Raw genomic sequence first — 23895 nt, 5'->3', positions numbered from 1 at the left:
TCATCTCTTTGACTCCTGTTATTGATGCTGTGAACTCTTTAAACTGGTTACAACTATCGGATCCCAACTCTCCCCGTGTTGATAATACATGAGATAACCCTATTGAACCCCCTCAAAATCAGACACCCAGTCATGATACATTTGATGTTTTTGATGCTATCAATAATGTTCTAGCTCAATTACAGTCTAACCAACAACCTATACCGTCTGAATTAATAGCCGAGATAAACCTGTTAAATCAGAGACCCCGTGAAAATCCCTGTCCTTACAGTCCTATACCAAGCAGCAGTGTGGTGTCACCACACTGTAAGGACCTTACTATAAGGACGACAAATGCACTGGGCTTGACATGCATGGAGTTCTGCTCCTGATTTATACTGCGTGTAGTTAAGTTATAGTTTTATTAAAAAGGCCCATCAAGGCCAAACTGTTATAATCTCTTGTGGTTTCCTGTCCTACTCTCTCATCTCTGGTGATTTTACTAGTACAGTCTACTATATTGCAATGAAATGCAGTATATTCTTTCATTTGGGACAGATCACATATTTTTAAATGACTATGCATAGTATATTTACATATTTGGTATTGCTGGATTTAGAAAATAAGCACATTATTTCAACAAACCTACTGTGTTATATAATACATGCAGCATAATAAAGCTTGGGACTGGAGACTCAATTTTCTCAATACTTTTCAGTTGGGGCACTTTATACATGAAGTGACTTAACACCCTGATTATGCAGGCCATATTTAGTATTGATGGATTCAGCACAACCTCATCTTTCCAACAAGCCATCATATGTGTTTCTATGACAAACCTTGGCAAAGCAATTATAAAGTAAATAAAAAAACATTTTGCATAGATATATTTTTTTCCATGTTTGCCTATTTTAGATATGTGTTCCAAGGTCTCTATCTACCCCATACTTTAAGATATTCCCATTCAGTTTTTTCTAGTGGGTAAAGCAAAATCCTGACTACATACATGCCTATTCTGAAAGCTCTCAGGCCTTATGTTATTAATCTACATCAGTTTTTGTGGGTTAACCCCATGCGGACAGGCTGTACTTGAGTTCTTTTTTAGTTTTGGTATATAACAATATCTATCAATTTAACCATCTTGGCAGTAAAATATTTTTGGCCAAGAATCCATTTTGTATAGGGGAGACCATGAAGAAAAACATGGTTGGGTTTAGTTCTACCTCCAGTAGGTGTATGTCAAAAATTTCGGGGGCATTGTCACTAGCCTAGTGGATACGACGCCACATTGAGCGGATGGGCCCGTTGCTGTGATACATCAGTGTATATGTCTATGGATTTACTGAGCTAGCGGAAATCCTGCTGACTGAAGGATGGAAGTTTGTTCATTCAGTTTGTTTACATGTTTGCTGTCTTACACAGGAGGAAGCACTTTTGATGAAGTCTACTTCACTGCAGACTGTCTTTTTAAAGAATCACTCAGCCTTTAGCTGTTTTTGCTCTGTATCTTTTCTGTTTACATTTTAATAGCACAGCTGTGAGTCTTTTCTTATGAAGGAAAAAAGCATTAATTTATTTGAGGAGCATTATTATTTAAATATGCCAATGGTTTATTTTTCAGCATTTCCTCATGTACATCTACAGCTGAATGTTAATAAAAGTGTCTGTGTGACATTTGGGACATGTAGCTTTGACTCAGAAGTACCTTTTTGTTTATACCTTTGGGAAGAAAAAAAATATCAAGATATATTTCTTATATCGCCATTCAGGTAAAAAAAAATGTTGAGATATTGTTTTGGACCATATTCCCCAGCCCTAGTAGTTCTAAACATATTTAGGGTGTTTTTTCTTTACTTTTTGACAGCTGGTTTACCAAAAGCAGCCATCTCATGCCATGATATGAACTGTAAGAATCCTCAACATAGCGCTGAGTTATGCACTATGTATGAGAATGTCATGCCGTCCCTTCTTACCTCAAGTAAGCCTCTGTATAAAACCAGCTCACATGGTATCAAGCCAGGCTGGAATGAGTATGTAGGAGAGCTTCATGGAGAGGCCAGAAGGGCTCTTAAAGCATGGGTTGATTCGGGTAAACACAGACATGGCCCTTTGTTTGAGTATAAAAACAGGCAAATTGCAAATCTTAAATATGCTTTAAGATTTATAAAGAGAAACAAAAACAGTATGAGGTCTGACTCTCTTGCAAGAAAGTTAAAAAACAATAATGTCAAGGACTTTTGGAAAGAAATTAAGAAAATAAATAATTGCAAAACATCACTTCCAACTATTATTGATGGTGTCAGTGATGTAAAAGAAATTACTAAGTTACAGCAGGAGCACTACACTCAGCTGTTTAATTGTGTCAAAAGTAGTGCTTATGTAGTAGGTGACATACATTAATGATGGGAATTCCGGCTCTTTTCAGACAGCCGGCTCTTTAGGCTCGGCTCCCAAAGAAGAGCCGGCTCTTTAGGCTCGGCTCCCAAAGAAGAGCCGGCTCTTTAGGCTCGGCTCCCAAAGAAGAGCCGGCTCTTTAGGCTCGGCTCCCAAAGAAGAGCCGGCTCTTTTGGCTCCCAAATGGCTCCTTAGATTTTAATTTAAAAAAAAAAAGTGTAAAATGAATTACTAATGTAAAAACATACATTAGGCCTATGTCAAACATTTCTTTATATACTCAACATATAATAGATTCAAGATTCAAGATTCAAGAAGTTTATTGTCATGTACACCGCAAAACACTGTGGTTATGCTGAGCAATGAAATTCTTACTTGCGACTGCTTTACAAACAATTGAAATAAGCAACTAAGTTAAAATAAAATTTAAGAACTAGTATATTAGGAAAGTAAAAGTAGAAAATAAAAATAAATAAATAATAAAGCAAGTGCAATATATACAGATATATACAGATGAAAGAAAGGCAGGTAATCACAGTTTGGTAATCAGTCAGTGGTTCAGTAGCCTGATGGCCTGTGGATAGAAACTGTTTTTTAGTCTGGTTGTTCTTGCTTTTACACTCCTGTAACATCTGCCAGACGGCAGGAGTGTGAACAGTGTGTGCTGTGGGTGGGTACGGTCCTTGATGATGTTGTGTGCCCTCTTTATTACCCGGGTATTATAAGTGTCCTGTAGTGATGGGAAGGCAGCTCCACAGATGAATTGTGCTGTTTTGATGACACGCTGGAGAGCCTTCCTGTCCTGACTGGTGCAGTTTCCATACCACACCGTGATGGAGTTTGTCAGGATGCTCTCCACAGTGCATCTGTAAAAGTTGCTGAGGAGCTTAGGGGATAATCCGAATTTACTCAGTTTCCTTAAGAAGAAGAGTCTCTGCTGAGCTTTCTTGACAGTCTGTGTTGTGTTGTAGGTCCAGGTGAGGTCTTCACTGATGTGGGTGCCAAGGAATTTGAAGGTCTTCACTCTCTCCACCTGAGTCCCGTTGATGAATAATGGAGCATGCTGGTCTCTTCTCTTCCTCGGGTCAATAATCATCTCCTGTAAGCTGCTTCCTCTCCCCCAGTAATCAGCCCAATGACGGTGGTGTCGTCAGCAAACTTGACGATGGAGGTGTTGCTTTGGGAGGGGACGCAGTCATAGGTGAAGAGGGTGTACAGGAGGGGACTGAGCACACAGCCTTGTGGGGTCCCAGTGCTCACTGTCTTTGTTTCTGATGTCCTGGTACCAACTCTGACTGCCTGAGGTCTGTCTGTAAGGAAGTCCAAGACCCAGTGGCAGAGGGAGGGTGGTATTCCGAGGGTGAACAGCTTTTCAACCAGCCTGCTTGGGATGACGGTGTTGAAAGCTGAACTGTAGTCTATAAACAGCATTCGAACATAAGTGTCCTTATTTTCAAGGTGTGAGAGGGCTGTATGGATGGCTGCATTAACAGCATCATCAGTTGAACGGTTCTGACGGTATGCAAATTGCAGGGGATCTAATTTGTCCGGAATGGATCCTTTAATATGGGACATGACCATCCTCTCAAAGCACTTCATTACAAGTGAAGTGAGTGCAATGGGACGATAGTCATTCAAAGAGGTTGTGTTGGTTTTCTTGGGGAGGGGCACTATAGTGGTGGACTTGAAGCATGTGGGCACAGATGATTGGGAGAGGGACAAATTAAAAATATCTGTAAAAACCTCGGCCAGCTCTGAAGAGCAGACCCTCAGAGCACGGCCAGGGATGTTGTCGGGGCCAGGTGCTTTTCGGGGGTTGGTCCTCCTCAGGGCCTTGCACACCTCAGTCGATGTTACAGTGGGTGAAGAGCTCTGTGTTGCCTCCGGTAGTAGAATCTCTCTACGTTGGATGGAGTTGAGGGTGTCAAAGCGAGCATAGAACTGGTTCAACTCATCTGGTAGGGCGTTGTTGCAGTGCTCCAAATACAAATTATAAAACAAAAGATTGGAAATCAGAAAAAACAAGGGCCTTTGAGGAGTTGACCCTGTTTCTCCTGCCTGATGACCTGCCCTGTTTTGTTCTTCTAATTGCACTGATGGATGAACAATTTGTATACAGGCTGGCGACCTGTTCAGGGTGTACCCTGCCTCTCGCCCTATGACAGCTGGGATAGGCTCCAGCTTCCCCTGTGACCCTGAACAGGATGAGCGCAAGTGAATGGATGGATGGCTGTTTCTCGTTGGACATGTTTGGAGGTATAAGGTTAAAATGTTTCCGGTCTTTGCTTCGCTTTCCTTATTCAATTCAATTCAATTTTATTTATATAGCGCCAAATCACAACAAACTGTCGCCTCAAGGCGCTTTGTATTGTGGGTAAAGACCCTACAATAATACAGAGAAAACCCAACAGTCAAAACGACCCCCTATGAGCAAGCACTTGGCGACAGTGGAAAGGAAAAACTCCCTTTTAACAGGAAGAAACCTCCAGCAGAACCAGGCTCAGGGAGGGGCAGTCATCTGCCGCGACCGGTTGGGCTGAGGGGAGAGAAAGACATGCTGTGGAAGAGAGCCAGAGATTAATATCAATTAATGATTAAATGCAGAGTGGAGTATAAACAAAGTAAATAAGGTGAATGAGAAACAGTGCATTATGTGAACCCCCCAGCAGCCTAGGCCTATAGCAGCATAACTAAGGGATGGTTCAGGGTCACCTGATCCAGCCCTAACTATAAGCTTGATCATAAAGGTTGATCCTTATCACTCATTTTCCTCACCGTTCCCGCGTGTAGCCTCTATGTAACGCGCAACTTCCTCTGGCTCTTTCCTGTCTCGGAGCGCATTTTGCAGGAGCCCCTCCCTCTCTGGTGTGTGTTTACTCACTGCTCAGTGTGTCCATGGACCCTCCCCCTCCCTCTCAGTGACAATCATATGCTACCATTCATCTTAACCAATCACGTGCAGCTTCCACAAAAAAAAAAAAAAATGGAAACGACTGAAAAAAAAGGAAACGGCTCACTGTTGGGAGCCGGCTCCCGTCGTTTACTTCAAAGAGACTCGTTCGCGACCGACCCATCACTAACATACATAGTAATGAGAATGTGAATGTCTCCCCTCAAGAAATATATAATGCAATCATGACATTGAAAGACAATAAGGCATGTGGCATGGATTACATTTGTACTGTCCATCCATCCATCCATTCTCTTCCGCTTATCTGGGGTCGGGTCGCGGGGGCAGGATCCTAAGCAGAGAAGCCCAGGCTTCCCTCTCCCCAGCCACCTCCTCCAGCTCATCCAGGCCAGCCGAGAGATATAATCCCTCCAGCATATCCTGGGTCTACCACGGGGCCTCCTCCCGGTGGGACATGCCCGAAACACCTCACCCAAGACGCGGCCAGGAGGCATCCTAATCAGATACCGAGCCACCTCAACTGGCTCCTTTCGATGTGGAGGAGAGGCCAGCCACCCTTCGAAAGAAGGAAACTAATTTCTGCCGCTTGTATTCGCGATCTTATTCTTTCGGTCACTACCCAAACCTCGTGACTGCAGGTGAGGGTAGGAACATAGATCGACCGGAAAATTGAGAGCTTTGCTTTTACACTAAGCTCCCTCTTCACCACGACAGACCGGTACAGTGTCCGCATCACTACAGATGCAGCCCCGATCCGTCTGTCGATCTCCCGCTCCCTTCTCCCATCACTTGTGAACAAGACCCTGAGATACTTGAACTCCTCCACTTGGGGCAAGAACTCGTTCCTGAGCCGGAGACGGCACTCCACCCTTTTCCGGCTGAGGACCATGGCCTCAGACTTAGAGGTGCTGATTCTCATGCCAGCCGCTTCAAACTCGGCTGCGAACCGTTCCACTGTGAGTTGGAGGCCACTCCCTGATGAAGCCAACAGAACCGCATCATCTGCAAAGAGCAGAGATGAGATTCTGAGGGCACCAAGGAAGAAGCCTTCCGCCACCTGGCTACGCCTAGAAATTCTGTCCATAAAAGTCCAGCCCTTCTCCAGGAGACTGGTTCCAGAGCCCAGGCCATGCGTTGAGGTGAGCCCAACTACATCTAGCTGGTATCTCTCAACCTCATGCACTAGCTCAGGCTCCTTCACCACCAGAGAGGTGACATTCCATGTCCCAATAGCCAGTCTCGATAGCCGGGGATCGGTCCGCCAGGGCCTCCGCCCTCGGCCACCGCCTGACACACTCGTCATCTTTCATGTATCAAAGCCATTCTCACACACCATTCTTCATGCTGTGTATATTAGGAGTTATCTCTATTCAATTGAAAATTTTCCAGCCACACACACTTCTTGGTTTTGATAAATAAATAAATTTGATCAATGGCCTAATGCTATAGGGCAGTTTTACGTTTCCAGTATCTCTCACAATCCTTTTTTCACTCATTTCAACTCTTATCACTTCACTTATTTTGTTTCTTTTACCCATTATCTATTCATTCATTTTTTAATGTCAACCCCTTTTTGTTTTTCTGACACTCTAATATTTTCAAGCTTTAAACAGTTTAAAATTTGTTCTCTCGTGACTTTACCTCCTCCTCACTCACAAAAAATTTCAACATCCAATTCTGCAGAATTCGGTTATTTAAAAACAACAGGTTTCTGCTTACCTTATTTATGAGGTGCCCTGTGAGTGTTTTGAGGAGTAAAAGTACCAAGGTGAGTCCTGGAGAAAATATTCCCCTTTGTCCTCTTTTGCCAATCATCCTCCCTCACAAATCACCTGTTATTACCTGTTATCAGTCCTTGATCACGTCGGGGTCACCATCTGTCAGGTAAACAGGTTTTTTGTGAAGGAAGACACCTGAAACACTTTGATTAAAAAAGTAAGACATTTAATGTATTAATGAATCAGAAAAAATAAACACATGGCCATGTGGGGAATCAGAGTAAGAGTGTGCACTCTCTCTCTCTCTCTGAGCCCGTGTTCCTGTCTAACCAAAACATTTTTATACAGCCTTTTATCTTAAACATAAACAATCTCTGGGTGCTATGAGTTGACCTTCGTCACTCAGTCTTGTTCTGGCTGCTTTTTCATGACCCAGATTCCTCTCAGTCATCTTCTTCCTGATGTTCTAATTTAATCAATACAGAGAAATCTTGTCCAGATTAATGACAGAACATGGTGACATGGGTGATGTTCTAATTGTACGTTCGGTGGCCAGTCCTCAAGATAAGATGCTCTGAAAGAGAGAAGTTAGTCTAGAACTTTCTGATCTGTTGCTTTCTGTCTAATGTATTATTTAATTGTTTATTATTTGGTTGATCCACTGTTTATTAATTAATTTACTGGAGTTTACCTTTAAACATTTGTCCTTTATTCACTGAGTAAAAAATAATCCCTAACAGTCGGCCGTTGCGCAAAGCTATCTATATCAAACGACATCGCACCAACCGACAACCAACACTAATACCCAACCACCGCCCCCACCAAAAGAAAAAACCGCCAAGCAAAAAGCATCAACACACCAACACATGAAAGAGAAAACAAAACAAACTGACCAGCACCCACTTGATGTTACACCCCGGTCTAGGGGTTAGAGCGCAACACCAAAAGTTGGACAGGCAGCCCCCTTGCCTCAGCCCCAAAAGCACCACACACTACAAGCAGGTCAGATATAACGATTTGACAGTTTATTGAATGTGCGAGAACATAAACTCTGGGGTGGACCAAGGCCAAAACAACAAACAAAACAGCTAACCCAGAGGAGAGAAATCTAACTAAACCCTACCCAAACAAAACAAACAACTGACATTCACTATCCCTAACCAAAAAACAGGAGAAAAGATCCCAAAAGAAAAAGGCAGCTCACCCCTTCTGTTTCACACACACGAGAAAGAACACAACACTCTGTACTGAACAGGTGGATGAGGCGAGGTCTGACACCATCTGCTCAGCTCAGGCCGCCCCCCTGGGCGCCAGCTGCACAGAGCCTTTGAGCTGTCAGCTGGCCATCAGCTGGTACCCGGAGCCAATCGCCAGCTGCCAGATGGGGTGCCAATCCCCCAGGATGTCCAATCGCCAGCGAAGGAGGCGGGGCCACCAAGAACACCAAACTCCTGCGGAAACAGACACTCGAAACATAGACATGTACACAAACAGTTACACACACGACTAACATTTCGGCCAGGGCCGTAACAGTGGATGTCCACATTTTACAGATTTATCCTTAAACCTAGTTTGACACCCACCCACGTTCATATAGCCCTAACCTTAACCTTAGTGTAGCTCTTAATGGAGATTTAGCCCTGTCCTTAAGTAGATGCAATCCCCAATCTTGGCTTAATTTTTAATAGATACCCAGCAGAACCCCAACGGTTTCTCATGCCCCTTCCCCCTCCTTCTTCTCCAGTTTTGGAGCTAGTTTGGAGGGTGATTAGGGCACAGGATACACCTATTGTGGCACGGTTGTGGTTGAGGCATCCCACTTCTGATCCCTGAAGAGATTCTCCATGTGGATGAGGGGAAATGTGTCCACATTTTATAGATTTAAACAGTAAATTAATTTGCCCTTACTTATTAATTTGAATCTTAACCACCTCAACCCTATAATTTAAATCCAAAATAAAAATCAGTCTTAGTTGGTGTTTTTTTGGTGGAGGTATCAAACAGTGGGGGGACCGGGTACTACAGGCACTGGCCCGTGCTTTAACTGTGGCCTCCTATTTTTTGAACCAACACCAGTTCTGTGAACAAGTGTCTGTGGGAGGTCATAGGTTATTTTTTCCAACCCTAACCACTCCGAACCAACACCAGGAAAACCGACCGAGTTAGGGAAGGTCAAGTCATATATCCTAATACCTAACCCTAACCCTAAAAAGTGGGATAAACAGAACAAAGAAACCAAAACAGAAGACAAAAGGAAAACAGAAAGCCCTGAGCTCATGCCTGAGGAAGGCCAACATAGGCCGAAACATTATGCAATGAGCTCAAGAGGCACAGAGGCCTGTTGTTGCAGCCCATTTGGAAAATTTTTTGTACCTCCGCCATTGTGGGGAACATCTCCACTTCCTGCGATGGACCTGGGACCTGGCAGCAGCCAGGACCCAGATCTTTTCCCTACTCCTAACCAGCCAGTGCCTTGTATGTTGGAGGAGGACCCAAACCACTGCCCGGCCCAGGGGTGAGAGCACATAATGCAAGTGGTTTTACCCTTGCAACAGAGGGGCCACAATACCTTTGAGTCTGTTGGTTAGTGGGACCCAGCAGGAAGAGACAAGGTTGCTGGGACATGAGCTCTAACTAACTTAAAGAAGCCCTAATATTTGAAAAGTTTTCAGTAAAAAGAAAGGATCACGGAACACAAACAGTTCAAAGAGAGAAGGGAAAAAGGGCAAAGCAAAAGGAAGTAAACAAAAACACAAGCAGAAAGAAAAGGAAAAAAATTGAAAAACACAACAGAAAAAACTAAAATATAGAAAATTGGGAGCATAAATGGAAAAAACAAACAGAAGAATCCAAAGAGGGACACAATAAAGCACATAAGGTGGGAAAAAAAAAGACCAGAGAGGGTCAGACAAAACCAAAGAGCCTTGAGCCCAAGCCAAAAGAAGGCTAAGAGAAAATGTCAAGAAGGTCTCAAGGCAGCATGCTTTATGCCCCCATGTAAACTCAAGTTGGGTAATTTTTTTGAATCCCGGCATGACTACCCAACCCCGAATGGCCCGTGCATTGTTCCACATTATTCCCTAACACTTTAATTAGAAGATTCAGGGTTTGGGATGAAAAAACTGGAAGGAATTAGTGATTTTTATTCTTTAACTGAAGAATTACGGAATTGGATGAATGAAATTGAATTGATGGAATGCTGATTGGACCAACCTTGCCCATGAGGTGGTGGTACGGCTGGGTTGGGCCCCATCAGCTGTCCCTTGCCTTGCCACCCTAATTAAAGAACATACACATGCTATAGATCAATGTGTTCTAAAACACAGTTAACTACAGGACATCCTCAGTGGGCCTATATCAGGATCTACAGAGGGTCTAATTTTTAAAAAGTCAACACCCCCTTCTGAGGTCAATTACTGATGATGAGTCCTGAAATTTACACAGATGAAATATAAAGGTAAAATAAAAAAAACGATCAAAAAAGGCCAATAATTCCCTAGACCCTAGCAGGTTATGTTAACTAAACAGGCTAATACACTTATTTCTAAAGAAAACACACAAAAAAACCCCTCTGCATTCAGTTCACATTCTAGCCATCATCAAATTATATTATAATTACAATAAACACACTGAAAGCAGGAAAAGGTGTAAAGGTTTTATTAAACAGTACATGCTGTTATTACACTGAAAATGCCTTGCCCCATAATTTTTGTGCTCAGTTTTCAGGGAATGTGTTTTTCACATAAATACAACGCAACGACTATGCAAGTTAAACATTTGACATGCTGAGATAAGATTCATTTAGTATGAATTAAGTTGGACATTAATATTTAAATTTTATTTATTAATTTATTTTAGCGTAGTAGTGGCTTTGCTCAAGGGAGTGGAGCTGTTTCAATAAGCATTACATACTACTGAAATTCATTTTATTAAGTGGCATAAAGTGCAAATATTGAAGATGGCAAAACATTTTCTATGGTTATGTCTTTTGGAAATTTTTTATTTACTACTTTGTATTCAGTTGCCCATGTGTGTGGTGAACTTTCATTAATAGCCAGCTTTTACAAGAGGCAGGTATAACTTGACAGTTTATGCCAGACACCTCTAAGATCTTATGTCCTTCTTATTACAGGGCTTGTTTCCTAAGATGCAATCCACCTCAGACACAATGGAGAGGGACAGCTTTGGAAGAACCTGTAAAACAAACACAAAGCATTACTGTGATTTCTAAATCTTTAATACTTTTTACTGTCACTTCAGAGAGGCTTTTACACTAGAGGGAAACATCAACTTCAGAACATCTGTGCATGGCATGTTTGTCCTTTTGGTTTGGACTGTTTTTGCTCATAAAAACTTTGAATGATTCTATAGGCAGTCCATTAACTGACTCTTAGTCAGTTAAGTCTGTTGGCGTTAAGGAACTTTTTTTGTGAAGTCCATATCGAGGCTTGTGTCGGTGATGTTTGAAGCTTCACAAGCCGGCCATACCATGTGACTGATTCAGGAAACGATTCGCAGGTCCGGTGTGCGATTCCAAATATAGGGGCAGTGAAACGCAACGGATCCCCCCCTCACATTTTGTGGTATTGGGGACTGTTGTGAGTTGGTTTGCTGTCTATTTGAGATGCTTCTTTATTGGTGATGGAACCAGCCAGAAACAGGAGATTTTCCCTGTCTGGGAACATTTTGAGCTGATCTCTCCTAACAATGTGTGCACATTGTAATAAATTATTACCCCACCCAGCTTCATCTGTGTTCTCTGAAAGGGTATTTTCTAAAGCTGTTATTTCTAAATAAAAATAAATAAATAAAATGTCCCTAGTGAGCACAGTTACAAACCAAGTAATTTAAAAACCTAACAATCACATTCACACCACAACTCTCTCCCCAATTTATTTCCAATTTCTAGTGATGGGTCTGACGACACTGAAAACTGGGCGCATGCACCGAGCAAACAGGATGACACCCCGGCCGTTTCTCAATATGCGATCTTGTGTGGACTTCTGTACTCGTGAACTTGTGAAAAGTCATTACTCTCAGCCCAAGTACTGTTCCATACGGAACCCTGTAAGGGACATGGGAAAAAAAAACATGGGAGGGAAAAAAACAAGAGAGGCCGTTTTGCGAGATCGGGGTCAAGATGGCGTCTGTGTAACACGCTTGGTTCGTTGTCTCCCGAAAACTCAGCTCCAAACTATGTTTTCAATGCTACTCTAACCTTGAAGACAGACTCTAAAATATGTGTATAAGCGGTTGAAACCTGTGCAACGGTTCAGCAAATTTGACTCAACTTTAAAGATAAAAGAGTAACTCTTGCTTCCTTCCAGCAGAAAGGGAAAGATCAAAGCACCAAGATGGAGCGCTTTAACGCCAGCAGCGGAAAGAGGAAGGAGAAAGCACCGAACACGCCAAACAGCAAACTCCTCGTGAAAGAGCACTCGTACTCTGAGGTGAGCACCAACGAGCTTTGCTGTGACAATATGGAAGAGGGTGAAGAGGTGGTCCTGCAAACTTTACCTGACTCTCCACTGAACAGCCCCGCGGCTAAAAAGAGCAACACCGGTGAGCCTTCTCTTCATGAGCTACAGACAAATATAATAAGTGCTCTCAGGATCAGTGTAAACCAAAGAGCAGACCAGCTAGAAAGCATGATAAAAGACAACACCAACACCATTGAGGAACTCAAAAAATCTCTTGAATTTGTCCATGAAGAAATGAATGACATTAAAAAAGAAAAAAAGTTACTAGAAAAAATAGAAAAGCAACAAAATGATATCAATGCGCTGACTGATAGACTTACTGAAGCAGAACGATACAAAAGAAGATGGTGTCTGCGTCTGTATGGTGTGGATGAACAAGAGAATGAGGATGTGAAGCATAAAGTATCCCGAATCTGCCAGAAAACTGCCCCTGAGCTCAGAGAGAAGGCAGTGGAGGGGATTGATGTTGCACACAGGCTGGACAGGCAAGAGAACACAAATACAAAACCACGTGCCATCATCATCCTCTTTGCTCTTCGCTCTGTGAGAGACACCATCTGGAAGAGAGCAAAGAACAACATCTTCCTGAGAGAGAAGAAGCTTCGTTTTGGTGACGATCTAACAAAAAGTGAGAAGGAAGCCAGAGCGGCGTTGTGGCCTGCTGTGGAAAAAGCATGCAAAGATGGGCAGAAAGCATACTTCATCGGTCCGAGGGCTTTCATTAACGGGAAAGAGATTTGGCCAGGCTAAAAAGAGAATAACACATGGTTAAAAAAAAAAGAGGGCTTTTGTGGACAATCACCCCTTCACCACACACTTCTATGGACCTTTTTTGAAAATTTCCCCTGTCTCCAGTCCACTAGCTGACAAGAACGCCAGAAGAATGCCAGAGGACTGTTAAGGTCATAACTGTAAGACTTGGAGCCATCTTCCAGCATGGGTGATTCTCCATGGTGTCTCACATCCACATCTTTATAGTTCAGTTTTCTACTGTTGTTCAAACTCTAAAGTATATTGTTACAAAATTAAAGCACTTTAATAGAGTGTTATTTGCACAGGTTTACACAATTAATGTTGGAGCTGTTTATCTGTTTATTTGTTGACTATCTGAGTAATATTTAGGTTCTTATATGGAGTTATTGTTAATTTCCCTTAACACAAGAGGTTTGCGAGACTTGGTAAAAGAGGAAAGCCGTCTTTCTTTTTTGCAAAGAAATGAAAGCAGATCTAGTTCTGCTACAGGAATGTCATTTATGCCCAAATGATCTAAATTTCTGGAAAAATGAGTGGGGTAATGATATTTGACTGGCACATGGATCACATCACTCTGCTGGGGTCGCCACCCTCAAAGGCAGATTCAATGGAAAAATTTTAGAATCAAGCAGTGATCCAAAAGGCCCCTGGCTTTTTCTTGTTATTGAAGTGACAGGAGATCAGTTCATACTGGGTAATGTTTATGGTTATATCTCTCTTTCAGGAAACACTATACTGCTTGAAGAAACATATTAACTCCCTTTCTGAAAAATATTCCTCAGCAAAACTTATCTTAGGGGGCAACTTTAACATGGTTTGGTCCAACATCTCTGATCGCAGTCCATCAAGAGCAATTCATTCAGAAAACAAATTAATCAGTTTCTGCAACAGGACAAACCTATTAGACATATGGATACATTGGCATGCAGCAGACAGGCAGCTCACGTGGGCAAACAAAGACTGCTATTCAGTCTAGAATCGATTTTTGGTTTTCGGTTCATTTCAGCGGAACTTCAGCAAAGTGTAAGTGAGATAGAAATCCCTTCTGCTATTATGACCGACCACAAAATGGTAAAGTTAAGACTAAACTTTAATAAATGTAACAATAAAAGGAATGTTGGTTACTGGAAATTTAATAACTCACTTTTAAAAAGTGAAGGGCTAATTTCAGATATAAACTATCTTATAGGAAAATTTTGGAATAAGGCATTGATACTGTACTGCATCTGTCACAATGCAGTACAGATATGTGTGACTCTGTTACTTTTAATAACTTTCACGTCACAGTTGAAGGCGTCTTCATCTTGGAAAAAACGTTCAACAACACCTTCATCAGAAAGTCTCTCAGTCCCAGATCAGGAACAGCAGTCAAACACAAATGGATCGAACAAACAATTGAGGACAGTATCTGGAACTCTGTTTTTACTCTCCCTTATAAATATGTGTTGCCCAACAAGATTAAAAAACTGTTGTTTAAAATTATACATAAATATTACCCACTGAATTCAGTTATTTGTAAATATATCCCTGGTATTACAGACAAATGTTCTTTTTGTAACTACATGGTAGAAACACTAGAACTTGTATTTGTTCAGTGTGTGCATGTGACTCTGTTTTGGAAAGATTTCCAGGTAGATCTGGAAAGATACTTTGGTAAAGATGTTTACTTAGAGAGCATGACATGACTGTTAACAAAAATTAATTTCGTCATCAACTATTTTTATTGTTGACTATTGTCATTATTAGTGTGTGTGAGCACATGTTTCAGTAGTGTGTGTGAGAGCACATTTCAGTAGTGTTTGTGAGCACGTGTGTGTGAGTGTTTCAGTAGTGTGTGAGTGCGTTTCAGTAGTGTGTGTGCGTGTGTTTCAGTAGTGTGTGTGAGTGTTTCAGTAGTGTGTGAGCGCGTTTCAGTAGTGTGTGTGCGTGTGTTTCAGTAGTGTGTGTGAGTGTTTTAGTAGTGTGTGAGCGCGTTTCAGTAGTGTGTGTGCATGCGTTTCAGTAGTGTGTGTGCGTGCGTTTCAGTAGTGTGTGTGAGCGCGTTTCAATAGTGTTTGTGAGCGCGTTTCAGTAGTGTGTGTGTGAGCACGTTTCAGTAGTGTGTGTGAGCATGTTTCAGTAGTGTGTGTGAGCGCGTTTCAGTAGTGTTTGTGAGCACGTTTCAGTAGTGTGTGTGAGAGTGTTTCAGTAGTGTGTGTGAGCACATTTCAGTAGTGTGTGTGAGCACGTTTCAGTAGTGTGTGTGAGCGCATGTTTCAGTAGTGTGTGTGTGAGAGTGTTTCAGTAGTGTGTGTGAGCGCATGTTTCAGTAGTGTGTGTGAGCACGTTTCAGTAGTGTGTGTGTGAGCACATTTCAGTAGTGTGTGTGAGCACGTTTCAGTAGTGTGTGTGAGAGTGTTTCAGTAGTGTGTGTGAGCACATTTCAGTAGTGTGTGTGAGCACGTTTCAGTAGTGTGTGTGAGCGCATGTTTCAGTAGTGTGTCTGTGAGAGTGTTTCAGTAGTGTGTGTGAGCGCATGTTTCAGTAGTGTGTGTGAGCACGTTTCAGTAGTGTGTGTGAGCGCATGTTTCAGTAGTGTGTCTGTGAGAGTGTTTCAGTAGTGTGTGTGAGCGCATGTTTCAGTAGTGTGTGTGAGCACTTTTCAGTAGTGTGTGTGTGAGCATGTTTCAGTAGTGTGTGTGAGCGCGTTTCAGTAGTGTGTGTGTGAGCACGTTTCAGTAGTGTGTGTGAGAGTGTTTCAGTAGTGTGTGTGAGCACGTTTCAGTAGTGTGTGTGAGCATGTTTCAGTAGTGTGTGTGAGAGTGTTTCAGTAGTGTGTGTGAGCACATTTCAGTAGTGTGTGAGAGCACGTTTCAGTAGTGTGTGTGAGCGCATGTTTCAGTAGTGTGTGTGTGAGAGTGTTTCAGTAGTGTGTGTGAGCGCGTTTCAGTAGTGTGTGTGAGACTGTTTCAGTAGTGTGTGTGAGAGTGTTTCAGTAGTGTGTGTGCGTATGTTTCAGTAGTGTGTGTGAGTGTTTCAGTAGTGTGTGTGCGTGCGTTTCAGTAGTGTGTGTGAGCGCGTTTCAGTAGTGTGTGTGCGTGCGTTTCAGTAGTGTGTGAGCGCGTTTCAGTAGTGTGTGAGCGCGTTTCAGTAGTGTGTGTGCGTGCGTTTCAGTAGTGTGTGTGAGACTGTTTCAGTAGTGTGTGTGAGCGCGTTTCAGTAGTGTGTACGTGTGTTTCAGTAGTGTGTGTGAGTGTTTCAGTAGTGTGTGTGAGTGCATTTCAGTAGTGTGTGTGCGTGCGTTTCAGTAGTTTGTGAGAGCGTTTCAGTAGTGTGTGTGAGTGTTTCAGTAGTGTGTGTGAGCGCGTTTCAGTAGTGTGTGTGAGCGCGTTTCAGTAGTGTGTGTGCGTGCGTTTCAGTTGTGTGTGTGAGCGCGTTTCAGTAGTGTGTGTGCGTGTGTTTCAGTAGTGTGTGTGAGTGTTTCAGTATTGTGTGAGCGCGTTTCAGTAGTGTGTGTGAGCGCGTTTCAGTAGTGTGTGTGCGTGCGTTTCAGTAGTGTGTGTGAGCGCGTTTCAGTAGTGTGTGTGCGTGTGTTTCAGTAGTGTGTGTGAGTGTTTCAGTAGTGTGTGAGCGCGTTTCAGTAGTGTGTGTGCGTGTGTTTCAGTAGTGTGTGTGAGTGTTTTAGTAGTGTGTGAGCGCGTTTCAGTAAAGTGTGTGCGTGCGTTTCAGTAGTGTGTGTGAGCGCGTTTCAGTAGTGTGTGTGTGTGTTTCAGTAGTGTGTGTGAGCGCGTTTCAGTAGTGTGTGTGCGTGCGTTTCAGTAGTGTGTGTGAGCGCGTTTCAGTAGTGTGTGTGAGTGCGTTTCAGTAGTGTGTGTGTGAGTGTTTCAGTAGTGTGTGAGCGCGTTTCAGTAGTGTGTGTGCGTGTGTTTCAGTAGTGTGTGTGAGTGTTTCAGTAGTGTGTGAGCGCGTTTCAGTAGTGTGTGAGCGCGTTTCAGTAGTGTGTGTGCGTGTGTTTCAGTAGTGTGTGTGAGTGTTTTAGTAGTGTGTGAGCGCGTTTCAGTAGTGTGTGTGCGTGCGTTTCAGTAGTGTGTGTGCGTGCGTTTCAGTAGTGTGTGTGAGCGCGTTTCAGTAGTGTGTGTGAGCGCGTTTCAGTAGTGTGTGTGAGAGCACGTTTCAGTAGGGTGTGTGTGAGCACGTTTCTGTAGTGTGTGTGTGAGCTCGTTTCAGTAGTGTGTGTGTGAGCACATTTCAGTAGTGTGTGTGAGCGCGTTTCAGTAGTGTGTGTGAGAGCGGTTCAGTAGTGTGTGTGAGAGCACGTTTCAGTAGTGTGTGTGTGAGCACGTTTCAGTAGTGTGTGTGAGCACGTTTCAGTAGTGTGTGTGTGTGAGCACGTTTCAGTAGTGTGTGTGAGCGCGTTTCAGTAGTGTGTGTGAGAGCACGTTTCAGTAGTGTGTGTGAGCACGTTTCAGTAGTGTGTGTGAGCGCGTTTCAGTAGTGTGTGAGAGCACGTTTCAGTAGTGTGTGTGAGCACGTTTCAGTAGTGTGTGTGCGTACGTTTCAGTAGTGTGTGTGAGCACTTTTCAGTAGTGTGTGTGAGCGCGTTTCAGTAGTGTGTGTGAGAGCACGTTTCAGTAGTGTGTGTGAGCACGTTTCAGTAGTGTGTGAGAGCACGTTTCAGTAGTGTGTGTGAGCACATTTCAGTAGTGTGTGTGAGCACGTTTCAGTAGTGTGTGTGTGTGAGCTCGTTTCAGTAGTGTGTGTGAGCACATTTCAGTAGTGTGTGTGAGCTCGTTTCAGTAGTGTGTGTGTGTGAGCACATTTCAGTAGTGTGTGTGAGCACCTTTCAGTAGTGTGTGTGAGCGCGTTTCAGTAGTGTGTGTGCGTACGTTTCAGTAGTGTGTGTGAGCACGTTTCAGTAGTGTGTGTGAGCACATTTCAGTAGTGTGTGTGAGCGCGTTTCAGTAGTGTGTGTGAGAGCACGTTTCAGTAGTGTGTGTGAGCACGTTTCAGTAGTGTGTGAGAGCACGTTTCAGTAGTGTGTGTGAGCATGTTTCAGTAGTGTGTGTGAGCACGTTTCATTAGTGTGTGTGTGTGAGCACGTTTCAGTAGTGTGTGTGAGCACATTTCAGTAGTGTGTGTGAGCACGTTTCAGTAGTGTGTGTGTGTGTGAGCACATTTCAGTAGTGTGTGTGAGCACGTTTCAGTAGTGTGTGTGAGCACGTTTCAGTAGTGTGTGTGAGCACGTTTCAGTAGAAAAATTTTCAAGATGGCGCCGGTGAGGTCAGCAGCCGTCGTACCTGCTCCTACGCTTTGTTTGTATATATTAGGTTTAGCTCTAATTCTGGACTTTATAATTCCGCCTGCTCTGTGTCATATCACGTATGACAGACAGACTCTTTTTAATATCAGAATACAGCACTCTGGCTGTATTCTGACACCTTTTTCTCCCGACCCGACTTGGCCTCAGGAGATCCAGCGTTTCCAGTGGGCCAGCTCAAACAAAGGACGCGGAGCCCCCAGGTCACGGACAAGGCCCCGAGGGAAAAGAGCCGGCGTAAGAGAGAGGCTGAGGTGCAGAGCGCACCAAACGCCACTGCCGAGCATCCTGTTGGCTAATGTCCAGTCACTGGATAACAAGCTGGACGAACTCAGGGCCAGGATACAGTTTCAGAGGGACATAAGGGACTGCAACATCATCTGTCTCACGGAGACATGGCTGACCCCCCTCATACCGGACCACGCCGTACAGCCGTCGGAGTTCTTCAGTGTTCATCGCACGGACAGAACGAGTGAGTCTGGAAAATCAAGAGGAGGAGGTGTGTGCCTAATGATTAATAACAACTGGTGTGACAGTAGGAATGTTGTCCTTCTGAAACAATCATGTTCACCTAACCTGGAGCTCCTAACCCTGAAATGCCGTCCCCACTACCTGCCCCGCGAGTTTACGTCGGTCATCTTCAGCGCCGTCTATATTCCACCTCAGGCGGACACAAACACTGCACTATCCGAGCTACATGAGGCGATTTCCACCTATCAGGCTAACCAGCGTGATGCGGCTCTCATCGTAGCCGGGGACTTTAACAGTGCAAACTTGAAAAAGGTGATACCGGAATTGATTCAACACATCGACTGCCCCACCAGAGGAGAGAGGACCCTAGACCACTGCTACTCTCCATTCAAAGATGGCTACAAAGCAAAGCCTCTTCCGCCTTTTGGGAAGTCTGACCACACCGCTGTCCTTCTCATGCCGAAATACAAACAACGGCTCAGGCAGGAACCCCCTGCTGTGAGAGAAGTGACACGGTGGTCTGATCAAACAGAGGCCGCTCTGCAGGGTGCGTTGGATTCAACCGACTGGGACATGTTTTGCAGCAGCGCGGGCGGAGACATCGAGGAGTTTACGGAAACTGTCGTGGGATTTATTGGGAAAGTTGTTGAAGACACTTCACTTAGGAGGACCATCAGGACTTTTCCCAACCAGAAGCCCTGGGTGGATAAATCTGTCCGCGACGCCCTGAGGTCCCGCACCGTTGCCTACAACTCCGGCCTCGCCTCTGGGAACATGGAGGACTACAAGGTTGCATCATACAACGTCCGCAGAGCGGTGAAAGAGGCCAAACATCGCTACGGCCGCAGACTGGAACAGCAACTACAACAGTCTGACTCGAGGGGACTGTGGCAGGGGCTACGCACCATCACGTACTACAAAGCACCACACACACCCCCGGTGAGTGCCGACGCTTCTCTGGCTGATGAACTCAACATCTTCTTTGCGCGCTTTGAGTCGGGAAGCCGACAGCCCGCTGCGCTCCCGGCCGGAGGGGCGGAGACACTCACTGTGACGGAGCGTGACGTGAGGAGGGCGTTTAGACGTGTAAACACCAGGAAAGCGGCTGGACCAGACGGTATTAGTGGACGTGTCCTTAAGACCTGCGCTGACCAGCTGGCACCTGTGTTTACAGTGATATTCAACCTCTCACTGAAACTGTGTGTGATTCCCACCTGCTTTAAAAAGTCCATCATAGTCCCTCTCCCAAAGAAACCACACCCCAGCAGCCCCAATGACTTCAGGCCCATAGCGCTCACCTCTGTGGTGATGAAGTGTTTTGAGAGACTCATCAAGACATTCATCACCTCCTCACTGCCCACCAACCTCGACCCACTACAGTTTGCATACCGGCAAGACAGATCCACAGATGACGCCATATCCTTCCTCCTCCACAAGACCCTTTCACACATAGACACTGGTAAGGGGAACTATGTGAGAGTGCTGTTTGTAGATTACAGCTCAGCATTCAACACCATAGTTCCCTCCAGGCTGGTCTCTAAGCTGCTGGACCTGGGCCTGGGCCCATCCCTGTGCAGGTGGGTTCACAGCTTCCTGACCAGCAGACCACAGGTGGTACGAGTGGGTCACCTCACGTCATCCTCCCTCACCCTCAACACTGGATCCCCCCAAGGCTGTGTGCTCAGCCCTCTGCTGTACTCACTGTACACCCATGACTGCGAGGCCACGTCAGAGTCCAACGTCATCATCAAGTTTGCTGACGACACTGCTGTTGTGGGACTAATCTCTCACAATGAGGAGACAGCCTACAGGAGAGAGGTCTCCCGCCTGGAGAACTGGTGCCAGGAGAACCACCTCCTGCTCAACGTCAGCAAAACAAAGGAACTGATCGTGGACTTCAGCAGGAAGCAGCAGAGGGACTACCATCCACTTGTCATCAGTGGTGCTGAGGTGGAAAGAGTGGACACTTTCAAATACCTGGGAGTGACCATCTCACAGGACCTGTCCTGGACTCATCACATAAACATCACTGTGAAGAAGGCCAGACAGCGTCTCTACCTCCTCAGGCGGCTGAGAGACTTCAAGCTCCCACTCAAGGTGCTCAGGAACTTTTACACCTGCACCATCGAGAGCATCATGCGTGGGAGCATCACCACCTGGATGGGAAACTGCACCAAGCAGGACTTCATGGCCCTAAAAAGGGTGGTTCGTTCAGCTGAACGGACCATCAGCACCCCCCTCCCCAACCTGCAGGACATTTACACCAAGCAGTGCAGGCTGAGGGCCATGAAGATCCTAAAACAGCCCAGCCACCCCGGACACTCTCTCTTCTCCCTGCTCCCATCAGGCCGGCGTTACCGCTGCCTGAGGGCTAAGACTGAAAGGTTGAAGAAGAGTTTTTACCCACAAGCCATCCGTCTGCTCAACTCTGAGCCCTAACTGGACCATTATTGCACAATGTAAATATTATAATTTATAAAAGTGTGTATAGTGTATAGTATATAGAGTATAGTGTATAGTGTGAATTACTTTTTTTATTTTTATTCTTCTTCTTATTTATATGTGTGTGTATATATGGTTGCAGGTACAAAATACATTTCACTGTGCATTGTACTGTGTATAACTGTGCATGTGACAAATAAAACACTATCTATCTATCTAGTGTGTGTGTGAGCACGTTTCAGTAGTGTGTGTGAGAGCATGTTTCAGTAGTGTGTGTGAGAGTGTTTCAGTAGTGTGTGTGAGCACATTTCAGTAGTGTGTGTGAGCACGTTTCAGTAGTGTGTGTGAGCGCATGTTTCAGTAGTGTGTGTGAGCACGTTTCAGTAGTGTGTGTGAGCGCGTTTCAGTAGTGTGTGTGAGACTGTTTCAGTAGTGTGTGTGCGTACATTTCAGTAGTGTGTGTGAGCGCGTTTCAGTAGTGTGTGTGAGTGTTTCAGTAGTGTGTGTGCGTGCGTTTCAGTAGTGTGTGTGAGCGCGTTTCAGTAGTGTGTGTGTGCGTGCGTTTCAGTAGTGTGTGAGCGCGTTTCAGTAGTGTGTGAGCGCGTTTCAGTAGTGTGTGTGCGTGCGTTTCAGTAGTGTGTGTGAGCGGGTTTCAGTAGTGTGTGTGAGCGTGTTTCAGTAGTGTGTGAGCGCGTTTCAGTAGTGTTTGTGAGCGCGTTTCAGTAGTGTGTGTGCGTGCGTTTCAGTACTGTGTGTGCGTGTGTTTCAGTAGTGTGTGTGAGCGCGTTTCAGTAGTGTGTGTGAGCGCGTTTCAGTAGTGTGTGAGCGCGTTTCAGTAGTGTGTGTGAGCGCGTTTCAGTAGTGTGTGTGAGCGCGTTTTTAAGTAGTGTGTGTGCGTGTGTTTCAGTAGTGTGTGTGAGTGTTTCAGTAGTGTGTGTGCGTGTGTTTCAGTAGTGTGTGTGCGTGTGTTTCAGTAGTGTGTGTGAGCGCGTTTCAGTAGTGTGTGTGAGCGCGTTTCAGTAGTGTGTGTGCGTGCGTTTCAGTAGTGTGTGTGTGAGTGTTTCAGTAGTGTGTGAGCGCGTTTCAGTAGTGTGTGTGCGTGTGTTTCAGTAGTGTGTGTGAGTGTTTCAGTAGTGTGTGAGCGCGTTTCAGTAGTGTGTGTGCGTGTGTTTCAGTAGTGTGTGTGCGTGTGTTTCAGTAGTGTGTGAGCGCGTTTCAGTAGTGTGTGTGCGTGAGTTTCAGTAGTGTGTGTGCGTGCGTTTCAGTAGTGTGTGTGCGTGCGTTTCAGTAGTGTGTGTGTGAGAGAGCATTTTGTGTGAACAGGAAGTTGTTTTGGCTAAACAGGAAGGCGTTTTAGTCAGTGATGGGAATTCCGGCTCTTTTGGCTCCCAAGTGGCTCTTTAGATTTTAATTTAAAAAACAAAAAGTGTAAAATGAATTACTAATGTAATGTAATGTATATCAAACATTTCTTTATATACTCAACATATAATAGAGTGCTCCAAATACAAATTATAAAACAAAAGATTGGAAATCAGAAAAAACAAGGGCCTTTGAGGAGTTGATCCTGTTTCTCCTGCCTGATGACCTGCCCTGTTTTGTTCTTCTAATTGCACTGATGGATGAACAATTCGTATATACCTGTGCAGGTTGTTTGTGCAGCCTGCTCGATATTAGATTATAAATTTGCAGTCTACACCCTGTCTGTCTATCACATTAATCCTTCAACAGCAGGCGATCGCTGCTGAATTGCAGATTTCCTGATCTTACTAGCCACAAACAGCTGATTGAGACATAGGGTCTCATCGCAGAGTCAGCTGATCAAAGGAACTTGATCAGCTGGCTTTCTTACCATAACTCCGCGACCATTCGTGCTATCGAAAAAACTCAAATGGTTCCTGTGAGCTCAGAAATTGCACTTCACAATCATGTAGTGGTATTACGGTATTTGTTGCCGGGAGTCCTAATGTAAGACAAAGTAATAAAAACCCCACAGTAGGTAAAAACTAAAAATTCAATAAAAATTCTCAGCAGAAGGCCTTTTTAAAACAAAAAGCTTTTAACTGCTTTTTAAAAGAATCCAGAGAGTCAAATGAGCGTAAATGTAGAGGTAGACTGTTCCACAGCCTTGGTGCCACTGACTGAAAGGCTCTGTCCCCCCTACTCTATAGTCGTGTGTTGGGGAACAACTAACAAACTCTGAGCCTGCAAATGAAGACAGCGAGAAGCTGGGAAATATAATCTGGAGCCTGGCCATTTAATGCTCTGTATGTGAAGATGAGAATTTTAGAACCAATCCTAAAATCGTTGGAAGCCAATGTAAAGAATGTAAACTCGGAGTAATGTGAGCTTGCTTGCTAGAATATGTTAATAATCTGGCTGCAGCATTTTGTATTGCTTGGAGACATGAAAGAGATGAATTGTCCAAGTCAGTAAACAGGGCACTGCAAT

General features: G+C 44.3%; 1 protein-coding gene across 1 annotated transcript in view; it reads right to left on the bottom strand.

Moving 5' to 3' along the window:
• Positions 1-10681: 10681 nt before the first annotated feature.
• LOC115782477 (voltage-gated potassium channel subunit beta-2-like) overlaps positions 10682-23895 on the bottom strand; it is a 101329-nt gene continuing 88115 nt past the window's right edge. The window contains exon 15 of the mRNA XM_030732653.1: positions 10682-11196. Within this exon, the coding sequence (XP_030588513.1) occupies positions 11107-11196 (90 nt within the window). The 3' untranslated portion in view covers positions 10682-11106. The remainder of the gene's footprint in view (positions 11197-23895) is intronic.

The sequence above is a fragment of the Archocentrus centrarchus genome, chromosome 7, assembly GCF_007364275.1.
Source record: "Archocentrus centrarchus isolate MPI-CPG fArcCen1 chromosome 7, fArcCen1, whole genome shotgun sequence".
In the NCBI taxonomy this organism is placed as follows: Eukaryota; Metazoa; Chordata; class Actinopteri; order Cichliformes; family Cichlidae; genus Archocentrus; species Archocentrus centrarchus.
Note: the sequence above shows the minus strand (reverse complement) of the source record. Positions and strands in the feature narration are given on the sequence as shown.